Source organism: Phaseolus vulgaris, chromosome 3 (assembly GCF_051622355.1).
Source record: "Phaseolus vulgaris cultivar YP4 chromosome 3, ASM5162235v1, whole genome shotgun sequence".
Classification (NCBI taxonomy): Eukaryota; Viridiplantae; Streptophyta; class Magnoliopsida; order Fabales; family Fabaceae; genus Phaseolus; species Phaseolus vulgaris.
Genome location: NC_143500.1, coordinates 2,314,228 through 2,335,802, shown reverse-complemented (window position 1 = coordinate 2,335,802; position 21,575 = coordinate 2,314,228). Strand labels below are relative to the sequence as shown.

The following is a 21,575-nucleotide window of genomic DNA, read 5'->3' as shown; positions in this document are numbered from 1 at the left end:
CGATGGAGTTGTGGAGTTGCAGAAACATCATGTTCATCTTCCTCACAGTTTTGATAGCAGCAAAAGGGATGGAAGCATTATCAGAGTCAGAGTCAGAATCAGAAGAAAGCAGCATCATATCAAGATTCCAGCAATACCTGAAAATCAACACTGCCCAACCAAACCCTGGTTACAAGGAAGCAGCAGAGTTTCTGATATCGGAAGGGAAAGAGCTTTCCCTGGAATCCCAAAGCATAGAGTTTGTGGAAGGGAAGCCTCTGGTTCTTCTCAAATGGGAGGGCACAAACCCCCACCTTCCCTCCATCCTCCTCTACTCCCACACCGACGTCGTTCCCTCCGAGCACGCCAAGTGGGACCACCACCCCTTCAGCGCCCACCTCGACTCCCACGGCCGCATCTTCGCCCGCGGCTCTCAGGACATGAAGTGCGTCGGCATGCAGTACCTCGAAGCCCTCCGCCGCCTCAAGGCCCGAAACTTCCGCCCCCTCCGCTCTCTCTACCTCGCCTTCTCCCCCGACGAGGAAATCGGCGGCCATGACGGCGCCGAGAAGTTCGCCCAATCCGAGATCTTCCGACGGATGAATGTCGGCGTGGTGCTTGATGAAGGGCTGGCTTCCCCCGATGCACACTACAGGGCCTTCTACGCCGAGAGAAGCCCCTGGTGGATGGTCATCAAGGCCGTTGGGGCTCCTGGCCATGGATCCAAGCTTTATGATAACTCTGCCATGGAGAATCTCCTCAAGAGCATTGAATCTATCAGAAGGTTCCGCGCCTCCCAGCTCGACCTCATCAAGGCCGGGTTGAAAGCTGAAGGCGATGTTGTTTCTGTTAACATGGTGTTTCTCAAGGCTGGAACTCCATCTCCCACTGTAAGTCAACCACCACCTTCTCTTCTTCTCATACAATAAATACACTTCAAGACAACAAAAATGTTGCCAATATCTCTCTCTTTTTCAAACTAATCATGTGGGTCATCAAGGTGAAGTCAAATTCATGTGCTTTCCATTGATCAATCATCTCTCTTTTTCAAACTAATCATGTGGGTCATCAAGGTGAAGTCAAATTCATGTGCTTTCCATTGATAAATCATCTCTCTTTTTCAAACTAATCATGTGGGTCATCAAGGTGAAGTCAAATTCATGTGCTTTCCATTGATCAATCATCTCTCTTTTTCAAACTAATCATGTGGGTCATCACGGTGAAGTCAAATTCATGTGCTTTCCATTGATCAATCATGCAGCTTCCATTTCCCTTTTTGTGTTGGTAGGTCTCATTCCCAAAAGAATTCCACCACACCCATGGGAATTTTAACAAATGAAACAAACCTTACTGTAATACACAATGTTACTGCTGCTACTCCTCGGCATTTTGTTTTCTCTTGTTTTGTCAGAATTCGACACTACATTTGACTGTGTTTCTTCAACATGGTTATAATTTAATTGACACATTTCACATGCCTCACGAACCATCATCATCATGGTTGAGTGACTGGGAGTCTCTGATGATTCTATTCTATTCGCCTTTTGCTTTGCCAGGGTTTTGTCATGAATTTGCAGCCGTCTGAAGCAGAAGCTGGATTTGACATTCGGGTGCCACCTACAGCTGATCCAGAATCCTTGGAGAGACGCATTGCTGAAGAATGGGCACCTTCATCCCGCAATATGTCATTCGCTGTAATTAGCTAATTATCCACTCTTTGCTCTATATATTTCTTCCATCTTGTATATGTTTTAATGCACCCTGCTTATAGTTGATTCACTGCTTGGCTTTTTCACTACTGGAATTTTGCACTCAGAGAAACCTTGTGTTGTTTAATTTAGATAGAACTTATACACTAGAACATATTAGATAATGACCTTCACCTTCTGCAATTTTTGTTTAATTTTGCTGGATATTGCACATTGACTAAAGATAAAGATACTATTAAATTATAGTATATAAATAAGTGCAAACTCCTACTCGCAAACGGATTTTTTTAGGTTAAGTTAAGCTTTAAATTTACTTTATAAGATAGAATCAGAATGTATCCTAACAAAATTTGTTGGACCTATCATGTCATCCACGATTGGATTACTACGAACCATCTACATATATTTAGTCACACATTTGATATGACAATTCCTAGTTTTATTTGTTGAGATGTATAGGTTGTGGATGTGAGTACGGATGATGTTTGAGATGACTGTAATAGCACAATTGTTTGTTGACGGTGCTTACCGTGAATCATACTTGCATGTGTATATGGAATGTAAAGCTTGTGCTAGAAACAAATAAAATGAAACGAGTTGAAATTAATAAATTTTTAATTTAGATTGTTATAGTACTCAAACAAAGGGTGAAGACATTAAGGTATTTGTTTGGAGGATGGGGATTGATCTCGGTTAGGCTTTTGGAATTGAATTTATAAATTATTTAAAATGGCTGTTCAATTTTAACATCCCAGATTGACCTGCCTTTACTAATACTAAGGTCGCTATGGTGATGGTTATGAAATGGATATATATTGGTTGGAAAGTGCCATGTTGTCGTCTTATGTGATGATATGGGTGATCACTTTGGTTCAAATTCTCGTTTGCATACCACATGATTATTAGGGTTTCTTCATTTTCAGATTAGATGACCCTCTTAATGGATTCTTCATCTAATTTTAATTAGCTTGGGCAGTTCAAACAGAAGGCATCCACTCGCAATAAGTCTGGGAAACTACTCCTCACAGAAACGGATAGTTCCAATCCCTGGTGGAACCTTTTAGGAAATGCTGTCGAACTGGCTGGTGGGAAACTTGGTAAGCCGGAGGTCTTTCCTGCAGCTACAGATTCACGCTACTTCCGTGAACTTGGATTACCAGCAATTGGATTCTCACCTATGGCAAACACTCCTGTTCTACTCCATGACCATAATGAGGTGATTCCTTTAATTTATTGTATGCATAATTGCTTGTTTTGTCGGTAAGCTTATTTGCATAAGAGTTATGATTGTCTTTAAAATCATATATCTGATTTGTTATTTAGAACTGAAGCTTGCTATAGAGTCCTGCATCCTGGGTTGACTTTAGCCTCTTACAAACCCTTGTCTGCCAGATCAGAGCATAGTTTGTGGTAAAGAAAGTGTAACAATAAACGTGTAAGAGTCAATGAATATATATCTGCTTGATTCTACTAAAACAATAGTCTTTTCAGGTTCAATTCAATTAATACTAATTTAGTCAAAACTACCCTTTAACTTTTCAACTACTTTTTTTTTAATGTAAGTGATTCTTTTTTACTTACTCTTAATTATATGTAGAAATATTGTTGAGTAAATAACTTAAAATCTGAAAGTACTATTATTTTGGAATAGAGGGAATCATAGAGGGATAAGCTATTACGGAAAACTGTTTGGATTTAAGGACACGAAGATAGCCTAATCCAAAAGACTAGTCCATTAGGTGAGAGAGCCTTAATATCTAGTACTATTCATTCTACTTTATGTGAAACTTCTAACATTGTCACTCCCTTTAAATGCTGACATCCACAACAGCTTTCACTTCTCTCTTTGACAACTTCACTCACATATCATGTATTTGGTTTTAATCCAGCATATGCTGTTCTCAAGTGGGTATTCACTAAAATTGCACATTGAGTAATATGAAGCAGGGAAAATAAATTATTATAAAAATAGGGAGTTGATTTGAGTATTTACGTTACAACTTAATAAGTTTTTTGGTGTATAGTGGACTTTGGTAGTTGTGTGTTCTGATTCTGATGTAAAATTGTTGCTAAGGTTCGAAAGCTAATGAAAGACAGCAAGGTGAAGAAGGAGCCTGGAATGAGTTGGATTGAGATCAAAGACAAGGTATACACTTTCATAGTTGGAGACAGAAGTCATTCTAGAAGTGATGAAATATATGCTAAATTGGATCAGTTGGGTAACCTTCTAAGTAAGGCTGGATACAGTCCCGTTGTAGAGATTGATATACATAATGTGAACAGAAGTGAAAAGGAGAAGCTCTTATATCACCACAGTGAGAAACTTGCTGTGGCCTTTGGATTGATTGCCACGCCACCTGGTGCCCCTATAAGGGTGAAGAAGAATCTACGAATTTGTGTTGACTGCCACATCTTTTTCAAATTTGTATGTAAAATTGTTTCAAGGGAAATTATTGTTAGAGATATTAATAGATTCCACCATTTTAAAGATGGCTCATGTTCCTGTGGTGATTATTGGTAATGTCATTATCATCCATTCTTTCAGTATCACAAGATACGCAGATTCTTTATCTTTACTACTGCAACTGTTTCATGACTATTGTCACCATTGAAACACAGACTGATGGTATAATTACTCAGAAGTCAGATATCCAGTTTACTCGAGGTTCATTATTATTTCCCTATATTTCCACTGGATTCATGTTGGAAAAAGACATTGGTTAAGATGTAGGAAGCCAGATGTTGCTCTAAAATTGTGATTTCTTGTCTGAGATGAAGGCTAGTCAGACAAGATTTCAGTTACGGCTGAACTGGTTCTTTATCTCATTCAAATTACTTGACATTCGGTGTTTAATGCACCTTATTATCCCATTCACCAACTGGATATGTTTGGGTGGCTCTAGTGGTTTTGAAGTTCATTTTTGACTAATTAAAAACCGGGTAATGATTTCAGTGGTGGTTATTAATTATTGGACTAATAATGTATATACCTCTGTCCTGCTACTGTTCAAAAAGTAAATGTAGAAAGATGATAGAGGATATTGATTCAATCTTTTGTTTTTCACTTTCGTGAAAATTTGTAGCCACAGTAACTGGTATCTTCATTAAAAGATACAAGATAATGAGATTGGTCTGCTGCAGATATATTCACTGTAAGTACTGTTGTGTCAGTTGGCTCAATTTTATTTTGGTCATTGGTTTGAGCACCAATGTGGTGTGTAAGGGTGTGGATGTGTCCAATGACTATAATTGCTTGACTGTTAATTTCTTTCCAATCTCTGCCGTCACGTGGATATGGAAATAGAGCAAATGACAAAAATAGATGAAACGTGTTGAGATTAACTAATTAATCAAACTAAAAGGAAAAAAGTTAGAGTGTTGGAGTGCAAATGCAATATGAAATCTTATAAGTTGGATAAAGGTGATGTTTGTAATAAGGAAAAGATCTGTAAAACTGTTAGTTTTTAGATGCGTTCCATTGAAAAGGATGTTTTGGTTAAAGTTTTTGTTCATTTGATATTTTTCTACTTGAAACTGCACAAGTGTTTGTCCATCGACCAATGCTTCTACCATATGCAGATTTTGCATAGAGAAGAAAAGTTGAAAGGGATTGAAATAACAGTAAGACACATGCATGGTTAGATGACAAGGTAAGGGAGGGTCTCTCACTTAAATCAAAATTGTTTGTGTTAATAAATTATATATAAACTTTATCTTGTTACATTTTAATGACCGAAGATTGTTTTTGTTTGAGGGTCATACATAGATGTGTCAAGTTATAAGCTACATAAACATGAAAATTTTATATGAAAATAAATTATATATAAACGTTATCTTGTTACATGTTGATGGCAGATGATCGTTGGAGATGTCACCATAGCTAAGATTTGAAGTTGTAAAATGATGCCAAAATTTCTATAAAAAAATTCTATATAAACGTATGGTTGTGAATATTTAAAAGTGTGGAGAGAGTGAGAGAGAAACAGTGAGCAGCAGCGATGGAGTTGTGGAGTTGCAGAAACATCATGTTCATCTTCCTCACAGTTTTGATAGCAGCAAAAGGGATGGAAGCATTATCAGAGTCAGAGTCAGAATCAGAAGAAAGCAGCATCATATCAAGATTCCAGCAATACCTGAAAATCAACACTGCCCAACCAAACCCTGGTTACAAGGAAGCAGCAGAGTTTCTGATATCGGAAGGGAAAGAGCTTTCCCTGGAATCCCAAAGCATAGAGTTTGTGGAAGGGAAGCCTCTGGTTCTTCTCAAATGGGAGGGCACAAACCCCCACCTTCCCTCCATCCTCCTCTACTCCCACACCGACGTCGTTCCCTCCGAGCACGCCAAGTGGGACCACCACCCCTTCAGCGCCCACCTCGACTCCCACGGCCGCATCTTCGCCCGCGGCTCTCAGGACATGAAGTGCGTCGGCATGCAGTACCTCGAAGCCCTCCGCCGCCTCAAGGCCCGAAACTTCCGCCCCCTCCGCTCTCTCTACCTCGCCTTCTCCCCCGACGAGGAAATCGGCGGCCATGACGGCGCCGAGAAGTTCGCCCAATCCGAGATCTTCCGACGGATGAATGTCGGCGTGGTGCTTGATGAAGGGCTGGCTTCCCCCGATGCACACTACAGGGCCTTCTACGCCGAGAGAAGCCCCTGGTGGATGGTCATCAAGGCCGTTGGGGCTCCTGGCCATGGATCCAAGCTTTATGATAACTCTGCCATGGAGAATCTCCTCAAGAGCATTGAATCTATCAGAAGGTTCCGCGCCTCCCAGCTCGACCTCATCAAGGCCGGGTTGAAAGCTGAAGGCGATGTTGTTTCTGTTAACATGGTGTTTCTCAAGGCTGGAACTCCATCTCCCACTGTAAGTCAACCACCACCTTCTCTTCTTCTCATACAATAAATACACTTCAAGACAACAAAAATGTTGCCAATATCTCTCTCTTTTTCAAACTAATCATGTGGGTCATCAAGGTGAAGTCAAATTCATGTGCTTTCCATTGATCAATCATCTCTCTTTTTCAAACTAATCATGTGGGTCATCAAGGTGAAGTCAAATTCATGTGCTTTCCATTGATAAATCATCTCTCTTTTTCAAACTAATCATGTGGGTCATCAAGGTGAAGTCAAATTCATGTGCTTTCCATTGATCAATCATCTCTCTTTTTCAAACTAATCATGTGGGTCATCACGGTGAAGTCAAATTCATGTGCTTTCCATTGATCAATCATGCAGCTTCCATTTCCCTTTTTGTGTTGGTAGGTCTCATTCCCAAAAGAATTCCACCACACCCATGGGAATTTTAACAAATGAAACAAACCTTACTGTAATACACAATGTTACTGCTGCTACTCCTCGGCATTTTGTTTTCTCTTGTTTTGTCAGAATTCGACACTACATTTGACTGTGTTTCTTCAACATGGTTATAATTTAATTGACACATTTCACATGCCTCACGAACCATCATCATCATGGTTGAGTGACTGGGAGTCTCTGATGATTCTATTCTATTCGCCTTTTGCTTTGCCAGGGTTTTGTCATGAATTTGCAGCCGTCTGAAGCAGAAGCTGGATTTGACATTCGGGTGCCACCTACAGCTGATCCAGAATCCTTGGAGAGACGCATTGCTGAAGAATGGGCACCTTCATCCCGCAATATGTCATTCGCTGTAATTAGCTAATTATCCACTCTTTGCTCTATATATTTCTTCCATCTTGTATATGTTTTAATGCACCCTGCTTATAGTTGATTCACTGCTTGGCTTTTTCACTACTGGAATTTTGCACTCAGAGAAACCTTGTGTTGTTTAATTTAGATAGAACTTATACACTAGAACATATTAGATAATGACCTTCACCTTCTGCAATTTTTGTTTAATTTTGCTGGATATTGCACATTGACTAAAGATAAAGATACTATTAAATTATAGTATATAAATAAGTGCAAACTCCTACTCGCAAACGGATTTTTTTAGGTTAAGTTAAGCTTTAAATTTACTTTATAAGATAGAATCAGAATGTATCCTAACAAAATTTGTTGGACCTATCATGTCATCCACGATTGGATTACTACGAACCATCTACATATATTTAGTCACACATTTGATATGACAATTCCTAGTTTTATTTGTTGAGATGTATAGGTTGTGGATGTGAGTACGGATGATGTTTGAGATGACTGTAATAGCACAATTGTTTGTTGACGGTGCTTACCGTGAATCATACTTGCATGTGTATATGGAATGTAAAGCTTGTGCTAGAAACAAATAAAATGAAACGAGTTGAAATTAATAAATTTTTAATTTAGATTGTTATAGTACTCAAACAAAGGGTGAAGACATTAAGGTATTTGTTTGGAGGATGGGGATTGATCTCGGTTAGGCTTTTGGAATTGAATTTATAAATTATTTAAAATGGCTGTTCAATTTTAACATCCCAGATTGACCTGCCTTTACTAATACTAAGGTCGCTATGGTGATGGTTATGAAATGGATATATATTGGTTGGAAAGTGCCATGTTGTCGTCTTATGTGATGATATGGGTGATCACTTTGGTTCAAATTCTCGTTTGCATACCACATGATTATTAGGGTTTCTTCATTTTCAGATTAGATGACCCTCTTAATGGATTCTTCATCTAATTTTAATTAGCTTGGGCAGTTCAAACAGAAGGCATCCACTCGCAATAAGTCTGGGAAACTACTCCTCACAGAAACGGATAGTTCCAATCCCTGGTGGAACCTTTTAGGAAATGCTGTCGAACTGGCTGGTGGGAAACTTGGTAAGCCGGAGGTCTTTCCTGCAGCTACAGATTCACGCTACTTCCGTGAACTTGGATTACCAGCAATTGGATTCTCACCTATGGCAAACACTCCTGTTCTACTCCATGACCATAATGAGGTGATTCCTTTAATTTATTGTATGCATAATTGCTTGTTTTGTCGGTAAGCTTATTTGCATAAGAGTTATGATTGTCTTTAAAATCATATATCTGATTTGTTATTTAGAACTGAAGCTTGCTATAGAGTCCTGCATCCTGGGTTGACTTTAGCCTCTTACAAACCCTTGTCTGCCAGATCAGAGCATAGTTTGTGGTAAAGAAAGTGTAACAATAAACGTGTAAGAGTCAATGAATATATATCTGCTTGATTCTACTAAAACAATAGTCTTTTCAGGTTCAATTCAATTAATACTAATTTAGTCAAAACTACCCTTTAACTTTTCAACTACTTTTTTTTTAATGTAAGTGATTCTTTTTTACTTACTCTTAATTATATGTAGAAATATTGTTGAGTAAATAACTTAAAATCTGAAAGTACTATTATTTTGGAATAGAGGGAATCATAGAGGGATAAGCTATTACGGAAAACTGTTTGGATTTAAGGACACGAAGATAGCCTAATCCAAAAGACTAGTCCATTAGGTGAGAGAGCCTTAATATCTAGTACTATTCATTCTACTTTATGTGAAACTTCTAACATTGTCACTCCCTTTAAATGCTGACATCCACAACAGCTTTCACTTCTCTCTTTGACAACTTCACTCACATATCATGTATTTGGTTTTAATCCAGCATATGCTGTTCTCAAGTGGGTATTCACTAAAATTGCACATTGAGTAATATGAAGCAGGGAAAATAAATTATTATAAAAATAGGGAGTTGATTTGAGTATTTACGTTACAACTTAATAAGTTTTTTGGTGTATAGTGGACTTTGGTAGTTGTGTGTTCTGATTCTGATGTAAAATTGTTGCTAAGGTTCGAAAGCTAATGAAAGACAGCAAGGTGAAGAAGGAGCCTGGAATGAGTTGGATTGAGATCAAAGACAAGGTATACACTTTCATAGTTGGAGACAGAAGTCATTCTAGAAGTGATGAAATATATGCTAAATTGGATCAGTTGGGTAACCTTCTAAGTAAGGCTGGATACAGTCCCGTTGTAGAGATTGATATACATAATGTGAACAGAAGTGAAAAGGAGAAGCTCTTATATCACCACAGTGAGAAACTTGCTGTGGCCTTTGGATTGATTGCCACGCCACCTGGTGCCCCTATAAGGGTGAAGAAGAATCTACGAATTTGTGTTGACTGCCACATCTTTTTCAAATTTGTATGTAAAATTGTTTCAAGGGAAATTATTGTTAGAGATATTAATAGATTCCACCATTTTAAAGATGGCTCATGTTCCTGTGGTGATTATTGGTAATGTCATTATCATCCATTCTTTCAGTATCACAAGATACGCAGATTCTTTATCTTTACTACTGCAACTGTTTCATGACTATTGTCACCATTGAAACACAGACTGATGGTATAATTACTCAGAAGTCAGATATCCAGTTTACTCGAGGTTCATTATTATTTCCCTATATTTCCACTGGATTCATGTTGGAAAAAGACATTGGTTAAGATGTAGGAAGCCAGATGTTGCTCTAAAATTGTGATTTCTTGTCTGAGATGAAGGCTAGTCAGACAAGATTTCAGTTACGGCTGAACTGGTTCTTTATCTCATTCAAATTACTTGACATTCGGTGTTTAATGCACCTTATTATCCCATTCACCAACTGGATATGTTTGGGTGGCTCTAGTGGTTTTGAAGTTCATTTTTGACTAATTAAAAACCGGGTAATGATTTCAGTGGTGGTTATTAATTATTGGACTAATAATGTATATACCTCTGTCCTGCTACTGTTCAAAAAGTAAATGTAGAAAGATGATAGAGGATATTGATTCAATCTTTTGTTTTTCACTTTCGTGAAAATTTGTAGCCACAGTAACTGGTATCTTCATTAAAAGATACAAGATAATGAGATTGGTCTGCTGCAGATATATTCACTGTAAGTACTGTTGTGTCAGTTGGCTCAATTTTATTTTGGTCATTGGTTTGAGCACCAATGTGGTGTGTAAGGGTGTGGATGTGTCCAATGACTATAATTGCTTGACTGTTAATTTCTTTCCAATCTCTGCCGTCACGTGGATATGGAAATAGAGCAAATGACAAAAATAGATGAAACGTGTTGAGATTAACTAATTAATCAAACTAAAAGGAAAAAAGTTAGAGTGTTGGAGTGCAAATGCAATATGAAATCTTATAAGTTGGATAAAGGTGATGTTTGTAATAAGGAAAAGATCTGTAAAACTGTTAGTTTTTAGATGCGTTCCATTGAAAAGGATGTTTTGGTTAAAGTTTTTGTTCATTTGATATTTTTCTACTTGAAACTGCACAAGTGTTTGTCCATCGACCAATGCTTCTACCATATGCAGATTTTGCATAGAGAAGAAAAGTTGAAAGGGATTGAAATAACAGTAAGACACATGCATGGTTAGATGACAAGGTAAGGGAGGGTCTCTCACTTAAATCAAAATTGTTTGTGTTAATAAATTATATATAAACTTTATCTTGTTACATTTTAATGACCGAAGATTGTTTTTGTTTGAGGGTCATACATAGATGTGTCAAGTTATAAGCTACATAAACATGAAAATTTTATATGAAAATAAATTATATATAAACGTTATCTTGTTACATGTTGATGGCAGATGATCGTTGGAGATGTCACCATAGCTAAGATTTGAAGTTGTAAAATGATGCCAAAATTTCTATAAAAAAATTCTATATAAACGTATGGTTGTGAATATTTAAAAGTGTGGAGAGAGTGAGAGAGAAACAGTGAGCAGCAGCGATGGAGTTGTGGAGTTGCAGAAACATCATGTTCATCTTCCTCACAGTTTTGATAGCAGCAAAAGGGATGGAAGCATTATCAGAGTCAGAGTCAGAATCAGAAGAAAGCAGCATCATATCAAGATTCCAGCAATACCTGAAAATCAACACTGCCCAACCAAACCCTGGTTACAAGGAAGCAGCAGAGTTTCTGATATCGGAAGGGAAAGAGCTTTCCCTGGAATCCCAAAGCATAGAGTTTGTGGAAGGGAAGCCTCTGGTTCTTCTCAAATGGGAGGGCACAAACCCCCACCTTCCCTCCATCCTCCTCTACTCCCACACCGACGTCGTTCCCTCCGAGCACGCCAAGTGGGACCACCACCCCTTCAGCGCCCACCTCGACTCCCACGGCCGCATCTTCGCCCGCGGCTCTCAGGACATGAAGTGCGTCGGCATGCAGTACCTCGAAGCCCTCCGCCGCCTCAAGGCCCGAAACTTCCGCCCCCTCCGCTCTCTCTACCTCGCCTTCTCCCCCGACGAGGAAATCGGCGGCCATGACGGCGCCGAGAAGTTCGCCCAATCCGAGATCTTCCGACGGATGAATGTCGGCGTGGTGCTTGATGAAGGGCTGGCTTCCCCCGATGCACACTACAGGGCCTTCTACGCCGAGAGAAGCCCCTGGTGGATGGTCATCAAGGCCGTTGGGGCTCCTGGCCATGGATCCAAGCTTTATGATAACTCTGCCATGGAGAATCTCCTCAAGAGCATTGAATCTATCAGAAGGTTCCGCGCCTCCCAGCTCGACCTCATCAAGGCCGGGTTGAAAGCTGAAGGCGATGTTGTTTCTGTTAACATGGTGTTTCTCAAGGCTGGAACTCCATCTCCCACTGTAAGTCAACCACCACCTTCTCTTCTTCTCATACAATAAATACACTTCAAGACAACAAAAATGTTGCCAATATCTCTCTCTTTTTCAAACTAATCATGTGGGTCATCAAGGTGAAGTCAAATTCATGTGCTTTCCATTGATCAATCATCTCTCTTTTTCAAACTAATCATGTGGGTCATCAAGGTGAAGTCAAATTCATGTGCTTTCCATTGATAAATCATCTCTCTTTTTCAAACTAATCATGTGGGTCATCAAGGTGAAGTCAAATTCATGTGCTTTCCATTGATCAATCATCTCTCTTTTTCAAACTAATCATGTGGGTCATCACGGTGAAGTCAAATTCATGTGCTTTCCATTGATCAATCATGCAGCTTCCATTTCCCTTTTTGTGTTGGTAGGTCTCATTCCCAAAAGAATTCCACCACACCCATGGGAATTTTAACAAATGAAACAAACCTTACTGTAATACACAATGTTACTGCTGCTACTCCTCGGCATTTTGTTTTCTCTTGTTTTGTCAGAATTCGACACTACATTTGACTGTGTTTCTTCAACATGGTTATAATTTAATTGACACATTTCACATGCCTCACGAACCATCATCATCATGGTTGAGTGACTGGGAGTCTCTGATGATTCTATTCTATTCGCCTTTTGCTTTGCCAGGGTTTTGTCATGAATTTGCAGCCGTCTGAAGCAGAAGCTGGATTTGACATTCGGGTGCCACCTACAGCTGATCCAGAATCCTTGGAGAGACGCATTGCTGAAGAATGGGCACCTTCATCCCGCAATATGTCATTCGCTGTAATTAGCTAATTATCCACTCTTTGCTCTATATATTTCTTCCATCTTGTATATGTTTTAATGCACCCTGCTTATAGTTGATTCACTGCTTGGCTTTTTCACTACTGGAATTTTGCACTCAGAGAAACCTTGTGTTGTTTAATTTAGATAGAACTTATACACTAGAACATATTAGATAATGACCTTCACCTTCTGCAATTTTTGTTTAATTTTGCTGGATATTGCACATTGACTAAAGATAAAGATACTATTAAATTATAGTATATAAATAAGTGCAAACTCCTACTCGCAAACGGATTTTTTTAGGTTAAGTTAAGCTTTAAATTTACTTTATAAGATAGAATCAGAATGTATCCTAACAAAATTTGTTGGACCTATCATGTCATCCACGATTGGATTACTACGAACCATCTACATATATTTAGTCACACATTTGATATGACAATTCCTAGTTTTATTTGTTGAGATGTATAGGTTGTGGATGTGAGTACGGATGATGTTTGAGATGACTGTAATAGCACAATTGTTTGTTGACGGTGCTTACCGTGAATCATACTTGCATGTGTATATGGAATGTAAAGCTTGTGCTAGAAACAAATAAAATGAAACGAGTTGAAATTAATAAATTTTTAATTTAGATTGTTATAGTACTCAAACAAAGGGTGAAGACATTAAGGTATTTGTTTGGAGGATGGGGATTGATCTCGGTTAGGCTTTTGGAATTGAATTTATAAATTATTTAAAATGGCTGTTCAATTTTAACATCCCAGATTGACCTGCCTTTACTAATACTAAGGTCGCTATGGTGATGGTTATGAAATGGATATATATTGGTTGGAAAGTGCCATGTTGTCGTCTTATGTGATGATATGGGTGATCACTTTGGTTCAAATTCTCGTTTGCATACCACATGATTATTAGGGTTTCTTCATTTTCAGATTAGATGACCCTCTTAATGGATTCTTCATCTAATTTTAATTAGCTTGGGCAGTTCAAACAGAAGGCATCCACTCGCAATAAGTCTGGGAAACTACTCCTCACAGAAACGGATAGTTCCAATCCCTGGTGGAACCTTTTAGGAAATGCTGTCGAACTGGCTGGTGGGAAACTTGGTAAGCCGGAGGTCTTTCCTGCAGCTACAGATTCACGCTACTTCCGTGAACTTGGATTACCAGCAATTGGATTCTCACCTATGGCAAACACTCCTGTTCTACTCCATGACCATAATGAGGTGATTCCTTTAATTTATTGTATGCATAATTGCTTGTTTTGTCGGTAAGCTTATTTGCATAAGAGTTATGATTGTCTTTAAAATCATATATCTGATTTGTTATTTAGAACTGAAGCTTGCTATAGAGTCCTGCATCCTGGGTTGACTTTAGCCTCTTACAAACCCTTGTCTGCCAGATCAGAGCATAGTTTGTGGTAAAGAAAGTGTAACAATAAACGTGTAAGAGTCAATGAATATATATCTGCTTGATTCTACTAAAACAATAGTCTTTTCAGGTTCAATTCAATTAATACTAATTTAGTCAAAACTACCCTTTAACTTTTCAACTACTTTTTTTTTAATGTAAGTGATTCTTTTTTACTTACTCTTAATTATATGTAGAAATATTGTTGAGTAAATAACTTAAAATCTGAAAGTACTATTATTTTGGAATAGAGGGAATCATAGAGGGATAAGCTATTACGGAAAACTGTTTGGATTTAAGGACACGAAGATAGCCTAATCCAAAAGACTAGTCCATTAGGTGAGAGAGCCTTAATATCTAGTACTATTCATTCTACTTTATGTGAAACTTCTAACATTGTCACTCCCTTTAAATGCTGACATCCACAACAGCTTTCACTTCTCTCTTTGACAACTTCACTCACATATCATGTATTTGGTTTTAATCCAGCATATGCTGTTCTCAAGTGGGTATTCACTAAAATTGCACATTGAGTAATATGAAGCAGGGAAAATAAATTATTATAAAAATAGGGAGTTGATTTGAGTATTTACGTTACAACTTAATAAGTTTTTTGGTGTATAGTGGACTTTGGTAGTTGTGTGTTCTGATTCTGATGTAAAATTGCAAACCCTCTCATGCAAATTTTATTCTTGTCAAATCGTGTGGCAGGGTCTGCAATTTTCTCTTGAAAACAATTGCATGTTGAATAGTAAAATATTTTTCTTGAATGTTTGTGGATGTAGATTGAATCACATTAAATTTGATTGAGTGCACTTTTGGGAGTGTGCTTTCATTAGAAAAAATTATTTCTTAGTGTAATTTTCACAAACGTATAGGCCTAACACCCAAATGAAAACATTGAAGACATCAATTATCAGTACTTAGACATAAAATTAGAATCTAACCGAAAATATTACTCTAGAGTGAGAGCCTCAAATCTTAAGTACCACATGGGGCACTCATAACAAAACCACCATTGTTTGGGAGGTTGTCTCACAGATCACTGGCATAGGAATGGACATTTTTTCTTCTTTTTGGGTATGAATTGCACTAATGTGTTTCTGCCAGAATCTCTGATTTTGATAACTGTGTTTAGTTTGAAATTCAAATTTGACCCCAGTATTTTCCCCCCTCCTTTATGCAGTTTCTGCACAAAGATGAATACTTGAAAGGGATTGAAATCTACGAATCAATAATCAAGGCATATGCATCATTCAATGACCATGGAAGAGATGGAGCATCCAAAGATGAGTTATGAGCATTCAATGATGATGGGATGAGTTATGAGCAAATGGTGCAGCACCTACCCCATCTTAGTTCACACTTTCTACCTTTTCTCCATCGATGTAACAATAAAGAGGAAAAATAATACCTGTACTGACTCCGAGTAGATTCTGACATGTGACATTAAGGAGGAATCAAATGAGATGGTGACAAACTTAGCTCAGAGTAACTTGCCACTTTCATGAATGCATTTATAGAAAAGATTTCTGTGCATTGTTAACATGTTTGTTTGCTTCTAAAAAGTCTCTTTTGTTGATTAATAAATAAACTAAAAACAACGACTACTATACAACATGGTTCAGTCAAATTGCCTTAAAAGAAACTTTTTAGATGAATTCTATGAACCTTTATTTTGAATTGGAAGGTTATGGTGGAATATTTAATCAATAATACGAAAAACATATTCAAGTGAAACATAATAATTTTTTTATACTATTGTCCGTAAAGTAGATGAAGGATTGCTTTTTCCTACACCTCCATATTTTTTTGTGTCATTCCAAACTAAACATAAAAATACTTTTTTATCCTTTTTGTGCCACTCTATAATCCTTCGGAAGCAATTTAAAAAAATTATATAGATTCTGGATTATATAATATGGAAGTTATTCTCAAATTCAGAAAAGACTTTCGGAATATATAATTTGGAAACTAATCATGAATTTGAAAAGGACTTTCAGATTACATAATCCGAAAGTTAATCTCATATTAGAAAAGATTTCTGAATTATGTAATCTGAAAACTAATCACACATTTATTTATATAAATAAGTGAAATAAATGTTCAAATTGATTTTTATTTTTTAAATAAATGTATTTATTTAAAATTTTTTGAAAAAAAAATTCTGAATTACATAAACTAATTATAAATTTAGAAAAAGACTTTTGAATTATGTAATCTAAAATATTACAAAATAACATTTTTAAAATACAAAAATTCATGGAAGTGAGAGAAGAATATATGGAGGTGGTGCAGGAAGAAGTAGTCTAGATGAAATAATAATATTGATGTAAGCTAGTTGTACTTAAGTTGTTAATGGGTTGAAGAGATTGAGTTTTGTTTAATACATCCAATTAAGATTAACTTAATTAACAGATTCATTATGCTAATCTTGATAAATTTTGATAAGTTAATCTTTTTTTTATATAGAAATTCCCTTTTAACTTCAATGCAACATCAAATAGCTACAAAATGGCTTTAACAACCATAGTCTTTTTTTCCATTTTTTTCTTTCAATTATCAATATATTGTTTCCAATATTTATGAGATGAATATATTTCTCTTCATAACTTCATTCATCATCATGATTAACCTCTTCATAGGAAATAAAAACAGAGATAAAGAATCCCTATTTCCCCTTCCTATAACAAATTCTTTAGTATGTTTTATATTAACTTAAACTAAAATATACATCTCAAAATTCATTTTTTTTCTTTTTTTTCCTATTTCCATTATGTAGTCTAAGAATTCCTAACATATTGTATACTTTAAAGCAACTTAACTCTTTCTTTCTACATCTCGCATCATGAATAATTAATATCGATAGAAAATGAAGTATAAAGTATAAATAATCGATTAAATTAGATAAGTTCAATAATTAAAATCAAATTCCAATACTAAATTGAATTAATCCAGTTTATATTTTTCTAATGCTCTATGAACCAATGATTCAATCAATTTGAATATTTTAATTTGGTGTGGCTGATATTCTTTAGATGATAACATAATGATGAATGATAAGAATGCTTACACTTATTTTACTAGATCAATAAGTTTTAAGATTTTCAATAAATTTCAACTTATAAAAAAAAATGTCTTCAAAACTGTTAGTTGATGAAAGAAATGATTGAGATTTGAATTTGATTTGAAGAAAAACAAGATATGAAAGTGATGGTGAATTATCATAACTGTATTGCTCCAACTGTGGAGCAGGTAAAGCAAATGTCTTACATGCAACTATCTCAGAAGTTTTACGATGCTTTCAAGCAGTGTGGGACTTCCCTCAAATCCCCACTCATTGCTCGCAAACTTCATGGCCAACTCATACTCTCTGGCTTGGACGCTTCCCTTTTCTTACTCAACAATCTACTGCACATGTACTCCAACTGCGCCATGCTAGATGATGCTTTTCGTGTTTTTCGCCAAACCACTCACGCCAACACCTTTACCTGGAACACCATGCTCCATGCACTCGTCCATTCTGGTCGGATGCAGGAAGCAGAGAACTTGTTCGATGAAATGCCTGTAAGAATGAGAGACTCTGTTTCTTGGACCACAATGATATCTGGTTATTGTCAAAACGGCTTCTCTGCTCATAGCATCAAAACTTTTAAGTCAATGCTTCGAGACTCTGATCATGAAATTCAAAACTTTGACCCCTTTTCCTATACTTGTACAATGAAGGCTTGTGCTTGCCTTGCCTCCACTCAGTTGGCTCTTCAGTTGCACGCCCATCTCATCAAGTTACATTTGGGAGCCCAAACTTGCATTCAGAACTCCCTTGTTGATATGTATATTAAGTGTGGAGCAATCCGTTTGGCTGAGGCTGTTTTCCTTGACATTGAAAGCCCGAGTTTGTTTTGTTGGAACAGTATGATTTATGGATATTCTCAGTTATATGGACCCTTTGAAGCTCTCCGAGCTTTCACCCAAATGCCTCAACGTGACAACGTTTCATGGAACACACTGATATCAGTGTTCTCTCAACATGGCCTTGCAGTACGCTGTCTTAGTATGTTCGTGGAGATGTGCAATCTAGGTTTTAGACCCAATTTCATGACTTATGGTAGTGTACTCAGCGCATGTGCCAGCATTTCTGATCTACAATGGGGTGCCCATTTGCATGCTCGAATTCTTCGAATGGAACATAGCCTGGATGCATTTTTTGGAAGTGGTCTCATAGACATGTATGCCAAATGTGGATGCTTAGGACTGGCTAGGCGTGTTTTTGACAGTGTAGGGGAACGTAATCAAGTTTCTTGGACTTGTTTGATTGCTGGTGTGGCACAGTTTGGACTTGGCCAAGATGCTTTGGCACTATTTAACCAAATGAGATTGGATTCTGTGGTGTTGGATGATTTCACTCTTGCCACAGTACTTGGGGTTTGTTCGGGTAAGAATTATGCTGCCCCTGGAGAGCTACTTCATGGATATTCAATCAAAAGTGGGATGGAATCCTTTGTTCCTGTAGGGAATGCAATCATTACAATGTATGCAAAGTGTGGTGATACTGAGAAAGCTAGCCTTGCATTTACATTGATGCCACTTAGAGATACCATATCATGGACGGCCATGATCAATGCATTCTCTCAGAACAGAGACATTGATGGGGCACGCCAATGTTTTGATACTATGCCTGAGCGAAACGTCATAACTTGGAATTCCATGTTAAGCACATATTTTCAGCACGGCTTCACAGAAGAAGGGATGAAATTGTATGTTTGGATGAGAAGGGAAGCAGTCAAACCGGATTGGGTCACTTTTGCAACCTCTATCCGGGCTTGTGCTGACTTGGCAACTGTAAAACTTGGGACACAAGTCATATCTCATGCCATAAAGTTTGGGCTCAGTTCGGATGTTACAGTCGCAAATAGTATTGTCACTATGTATTCAAGATGTGGACAAATCAAAGAAGCACAGAAAGTTTTTGACTCAATACACGTGAAAAGCCTGATATCCTGGAATGCCATGATGGCAGCCTTTGCACAAAATGGTATAGGCAAGAAAGTAATTGAAACATTTGAGGATATGTTGAGAACAGGGTGCAAACCTGACCATATAAGCTACGTTGCTGTTTTATCTGGGTGCAGCCACATGGGGCTTGTAGTGGAAGGAAAACATTATTATGATTCCATGACTCAAGTGTTTGGCATTTCTCCAACAAATGAGCACTTTGCTTGTATGGTAGATCTGCTTGGTCGAGCAGGGTTACTAGACCAGGCCAAGAATTTAATAGATGGAATGCCTTTTAAGCCAAATGCAACTGTTTGGAGTGCTCTACTAGGAGCATGCCGAATCCATCATGATTCAAGACTAGCTGAAACTGCCATGAAGAAGTTGATGGAGTTAAATGTTGAAGATTCTGGAGGTTATGTCCTTCTAGCAAATATATACGCAGAGTTAGGGGAGTTAGAAAATGTTGCTGATATGAGAAAGTTGATGAAAGTGAAAGGAATTCGGAAGAGTCCAGGTTGTAGCTGGATTGAGGTTGATAACGGGGTACATGTGTTCACTGTAGATGACACCAGTCATCCACAAATAAAGGAGATTTATATAAAACTGGAGGAGATGATGAAGAAAGTAGAAGATACAGGAAGATATGTTGGTGTTGGCTCTTCTGCTCATAGGAGTAAAAAATACCATAGTGAAAAGCTTGCTTTTGCTTTTGGGTTGCTTACTTTGCCATCTTGGATGCCTATACATGTAATGAAGAATCTTCGTGTTTGCAACGATTGTCACTTGGTAATAAAGTTGTTGTCTTTGGTCACCTCAAGGGAGCTTATAATGAGAGATCGATATCGATTTCATCATTTCAAGGATGGATTTTGCTCCTGTGGAGACTTTTGGTAGTTCAGGTACACATTATCTTTTTCTATACCATTATTTGAAAAGAGTTTGTTCACTATACCAAAATTGTTAACTTTTTATCTTTATTAAGTAGCACTTCTGCATATAACTGCTAGCAATTTGACAGAACAGAAATATATACGCTGCTTAACTTATCCTGTTTGGAAGTTGAGGATTGAATCAAGAAGGAGCTAATTCTATAACTATTAAACTTTCTTTTCATATTGTTGAATCACACATCCCATGTGCTAGTACAAAAGGGTGCAACTTTCAATATTTTGAATGTGGTGTTTTTTCTCAGTTGATGTATTGGTGTCTTGTCTCTATTTGTTCAAATCTCTTTTACTGTGTGCTGGTTGTTTTGAGTTTGATAATGATAGATTGACCCAACCCAATATCTGTACGCCCAATTTACACTCATTGCCCGCTGGACAAAGGGCAAGTCATCAATTCCAATGAAAGTACAGACAAGAAATTTGATCGTAGGCCAGAAGTTGAATGCTCCATAAAACCCCTGTTCAAGCCTTCCTTTCTTCTCATTTTTTTTTGGAAATGTTGAATTGAAAATTGTATACCACTTTAGATATAAATATATATAATAAAGGATAAATTTTAGATATAAATATATATAATAAAGGATAAATTTGTAATTAAATGATATAAAAAAATATTAAAATAATAATATTAGAGGTTATAATGTGATTGTATAAAAAATATGGGTTGTCAATGTATCATTATTTTTTTTTTATTGTTGTAGTTGCTACTATAGGAGTGGTGTGTATGGGACACAGACACACGAATGACACTTTTAGAACTTTTTTTAATGAAATATCTAATTCAAAAAATATTTTTTTAGATATATGACAATTCTAACACGATTATAACACAAATTTAAAAAGCACAAATATATTAACTTACTAAAAAATTAAATTTATTGTATAAAATTTTTATTATGATTATAAAAATAAGGAATAAAACCATAAGAAGCATCTTCCTCTCACAACAAAAATTCAGACTTATTTGTGCACATAAATCTTTATTATCAATTTATATAATTCACAATTATATAATATATAGATTCATATTCACATGTCCTACATTTTAGAGATTATACGTGCGGAAGTGTACGACTTTGTGTCTGTCGTACCAGTGTCGGGTTTATGCTACATTGTGCAAAGTGTATATTTTTTAGTTTTTTTCTTTTATTTACCTAAGTGTATTTATTTATTT

At 37.0% G+C, this 21,575-nt stretch overlaps 4 protein-coding genes across 13 annotated transcripts; all 4 read left to right on the top strand.

Annotated features, from left to right (window-relative positions):
• Nucleotides 1-2: 2 nt before the first annotated feature.
• On the top strand, nucleotides 3-5,682 carry LOC150028617 (uncharacterized). Of its 5 annotated transcripts, XM_090300436.1 has the most exons (5): nucleotides 3-869; nucleotides 1,536-1,673; nucleotides 2,656-2,904; nucleotides 5,268-5,338; nucleotides 5,544-5,682. In XM_090300436.1, the coding sequence occupies exons 1-4, from the start codon at nucleotides 3-5 to the stop codon at nucleotides 5,328-5,330; spliced, it is 1,317 nt and encodes a 438-aa protein (XP_090156562.1). In that variant the 3' UTR covers nucleotides 5,331-5,338; nucleotides 5,544-5,682. The 5 variants fall into 5 exon arrangements, with proteins under 5 accessions (XP_090156562.1, XP_090156563.1, XP_090156561.1 ...); XM_090300437.1 differs by lacking the exon at nucleotides 5,268-5,338; XM_090300435.1 differs by lacking the exons at nucleotides 5,268-5,338; nucleotides 5,544-5,682 and adding an exon at nucleotides 3,763-4,952 and having other exon boundaries at nucleotides 2,665-2,904.
• A 4-nt stretch (nucleotides 5,683-5,686) lies between these two features.
• Nucleotides 5,687-11,366, top strand: LOC150028616 (uncharacterized). Of its 5 annotated transcripts, XM_090300426.1 has the most exons (5): nucleotides 5,687-6,553; nucleotides 7,220-7,357; nucleotides 8,340-8,588; nucleotides 10,952-11,022; nucleotides 11,228-11,290. In XM_090300426.1, exons 1-4 carry the CDS (start codon nucleotides 5,687-5,689, stop codon nucleotides 11,012-11,014), a joined length of 1,317 nt encoding a protein of 438 aa, XP_090156552.1. In that variant the 3' UTR covers nucleotides 11,015-11,022; nucleotides 11,228-11,290. The 5 variants fall into 5 exon arrangements, with proteins under 5 accessions (XP_090156552.1, XP_090156553.1, XP_090156551.1 ...); XM_090300427.1 differs by lacking the exon at nucleotides 10,952-11,022 and having other exon boundaries at nucleotides 11,228-11,366; XM_090300425.1 differs by lacking the exons at nucleotides 10,952-11,022; nucleotides 11,228-11,290 and adding an exon at nucleotides 9,447-10,636 and having other exon boundaries at nucleotides 8,349-8,588.
• A 4-nt stretch (nucleotides 11,367-11,370) lies between these two features.
• LOC137806053 (uncharacterized) lies at nucleotides 11,371-15,945 on the top strand. 2 transcript variants are annotated; one of them, XM_068605975.2, is made up of 4 exons: nucleotides 11,371-12,237; nucleotides 12,904-13,041; nucleotides 14,033-14,272; nucleotides 15,643-15,945. In XM_068605975.2, exons 1-4 carry the CDS (start codon nucleotides 11,371-11,373, stop codon nucleotides 15,754-15,756), a joined length of 1,359 nt encoding a protein of 452 aa, XP_068462076.1. In that variant the 3' UTR covers nucleotides 15,757-15,945. The 2 variants fall into 2 exon arrangements, with proteins under 2 accessions (XP_068462076.1, XP_068462075.1); XM_068605974.2 differs by having other exon boundaries at nucleotides 14,024-14,272.
• Nucleotides 15,946-17,601: 1,656 nt separating this feature from the next.
• Nucleotides 17,602-20,650, top strand: LOC137806054 (pentatricopeptide repeat-containing protein At2g13600). Its single transcript, XM_068605977.2, has one exon. It carries the CDS (start codon nucleotides 17,661-17,663, stop codon nucleotides 20,346-20,348), a length of 2,688 nt encoding a protein of 895 aa, XP_068462078.2. The 5' UTR covers nucleotides 17,602-17,660; the 3' UTR covers nucleotides 20,349-20,650.
• The last annotated feature ends 925 nt before the right edge of the window (nucleotides 20,651-21,575 follow it).

What these genes read in the sequence shown, in the direction of transcription:
- LOC137806054 (XM_068605977.2), top strand. Translation starts at nt 17,661, where the DNA reads ATGAAAGTGATGGTGAATTATCATAACTGTATTGCTCCAACTGTGGAG.
- LOC150028617 (XM_090300434.1), top strand. Translation starts at nt 3, where the DNA reads ATGGAGTTGTGGAGTTGCAGAAACATCATGTTCATCTTCCTCACAGTT. An exon ending in CCCGCAATATGTCATTCGCT is followed by an intron (nt 1,674 to 2,655) that starts GTAATTAGCTAA and finishes AATTTTAATTAG; the next exon opens with CTTGGGCAGTTCAAACAGAA. An exon ending in TACTCCATGACCATAATGAG is followed by an intron (nt 2,905 to 3,762) that starts GTGATTCCTTTA and finishes ATTGTTGCTAAG; the next exon opens with GTTCGAAAGCTAATGAAAGA.
- LOC150028616 (XM_090300424.1), top strand. Translation starts at nt 5,687, where the DNA reads ATGGAGTTGTGGAGTTGCAGAAACATCATGTTCATCTTCCTCACAGTT. An exon ending in CTGGAACTCCATCTCCCACT is followed by an intron (nt 6,554 to 7,219) that starts GTAAGTCAACCA and finishes TTGCTTTGCCAG; the next exon opens with GGTTTTGTCATGAATTTGCA. An exon ending in TACTCCATGACCATAATGAG is followed by an intron (nt 8,589 to 9,446) that starts GTGATTCCTTTA and finishes ATTGTTGCTAAG; the next exon opens with GTTCGAAAGCTAATGAAAGA.
- LOC137806053 (XM_068605974.2), top strand. Translation starts at nt 11,371, where the DNA reads ATGGAGTTGTGGAGTTGCAGAAACATCATGTTCATCTTCCTCACAGTT. An exon ending in CTGGAACTCCATCTCCCACT is followed by an intron (nt 12,238 to 12,903) that starts GTAAGTCAACCA and finishes TTGCTTTGCCAG; the next exon opens with GGTTTTGTCATGAATTTGCA. An exon ending in CCCGCAATATGTCATTCGCT is followed by an intron (nt 13,042 to 14,023) that starts GTAATTAGCTAA and finishes AATTTTAATTAG; the next exon opens with CTTGGGCAGTTCAAACAGAA.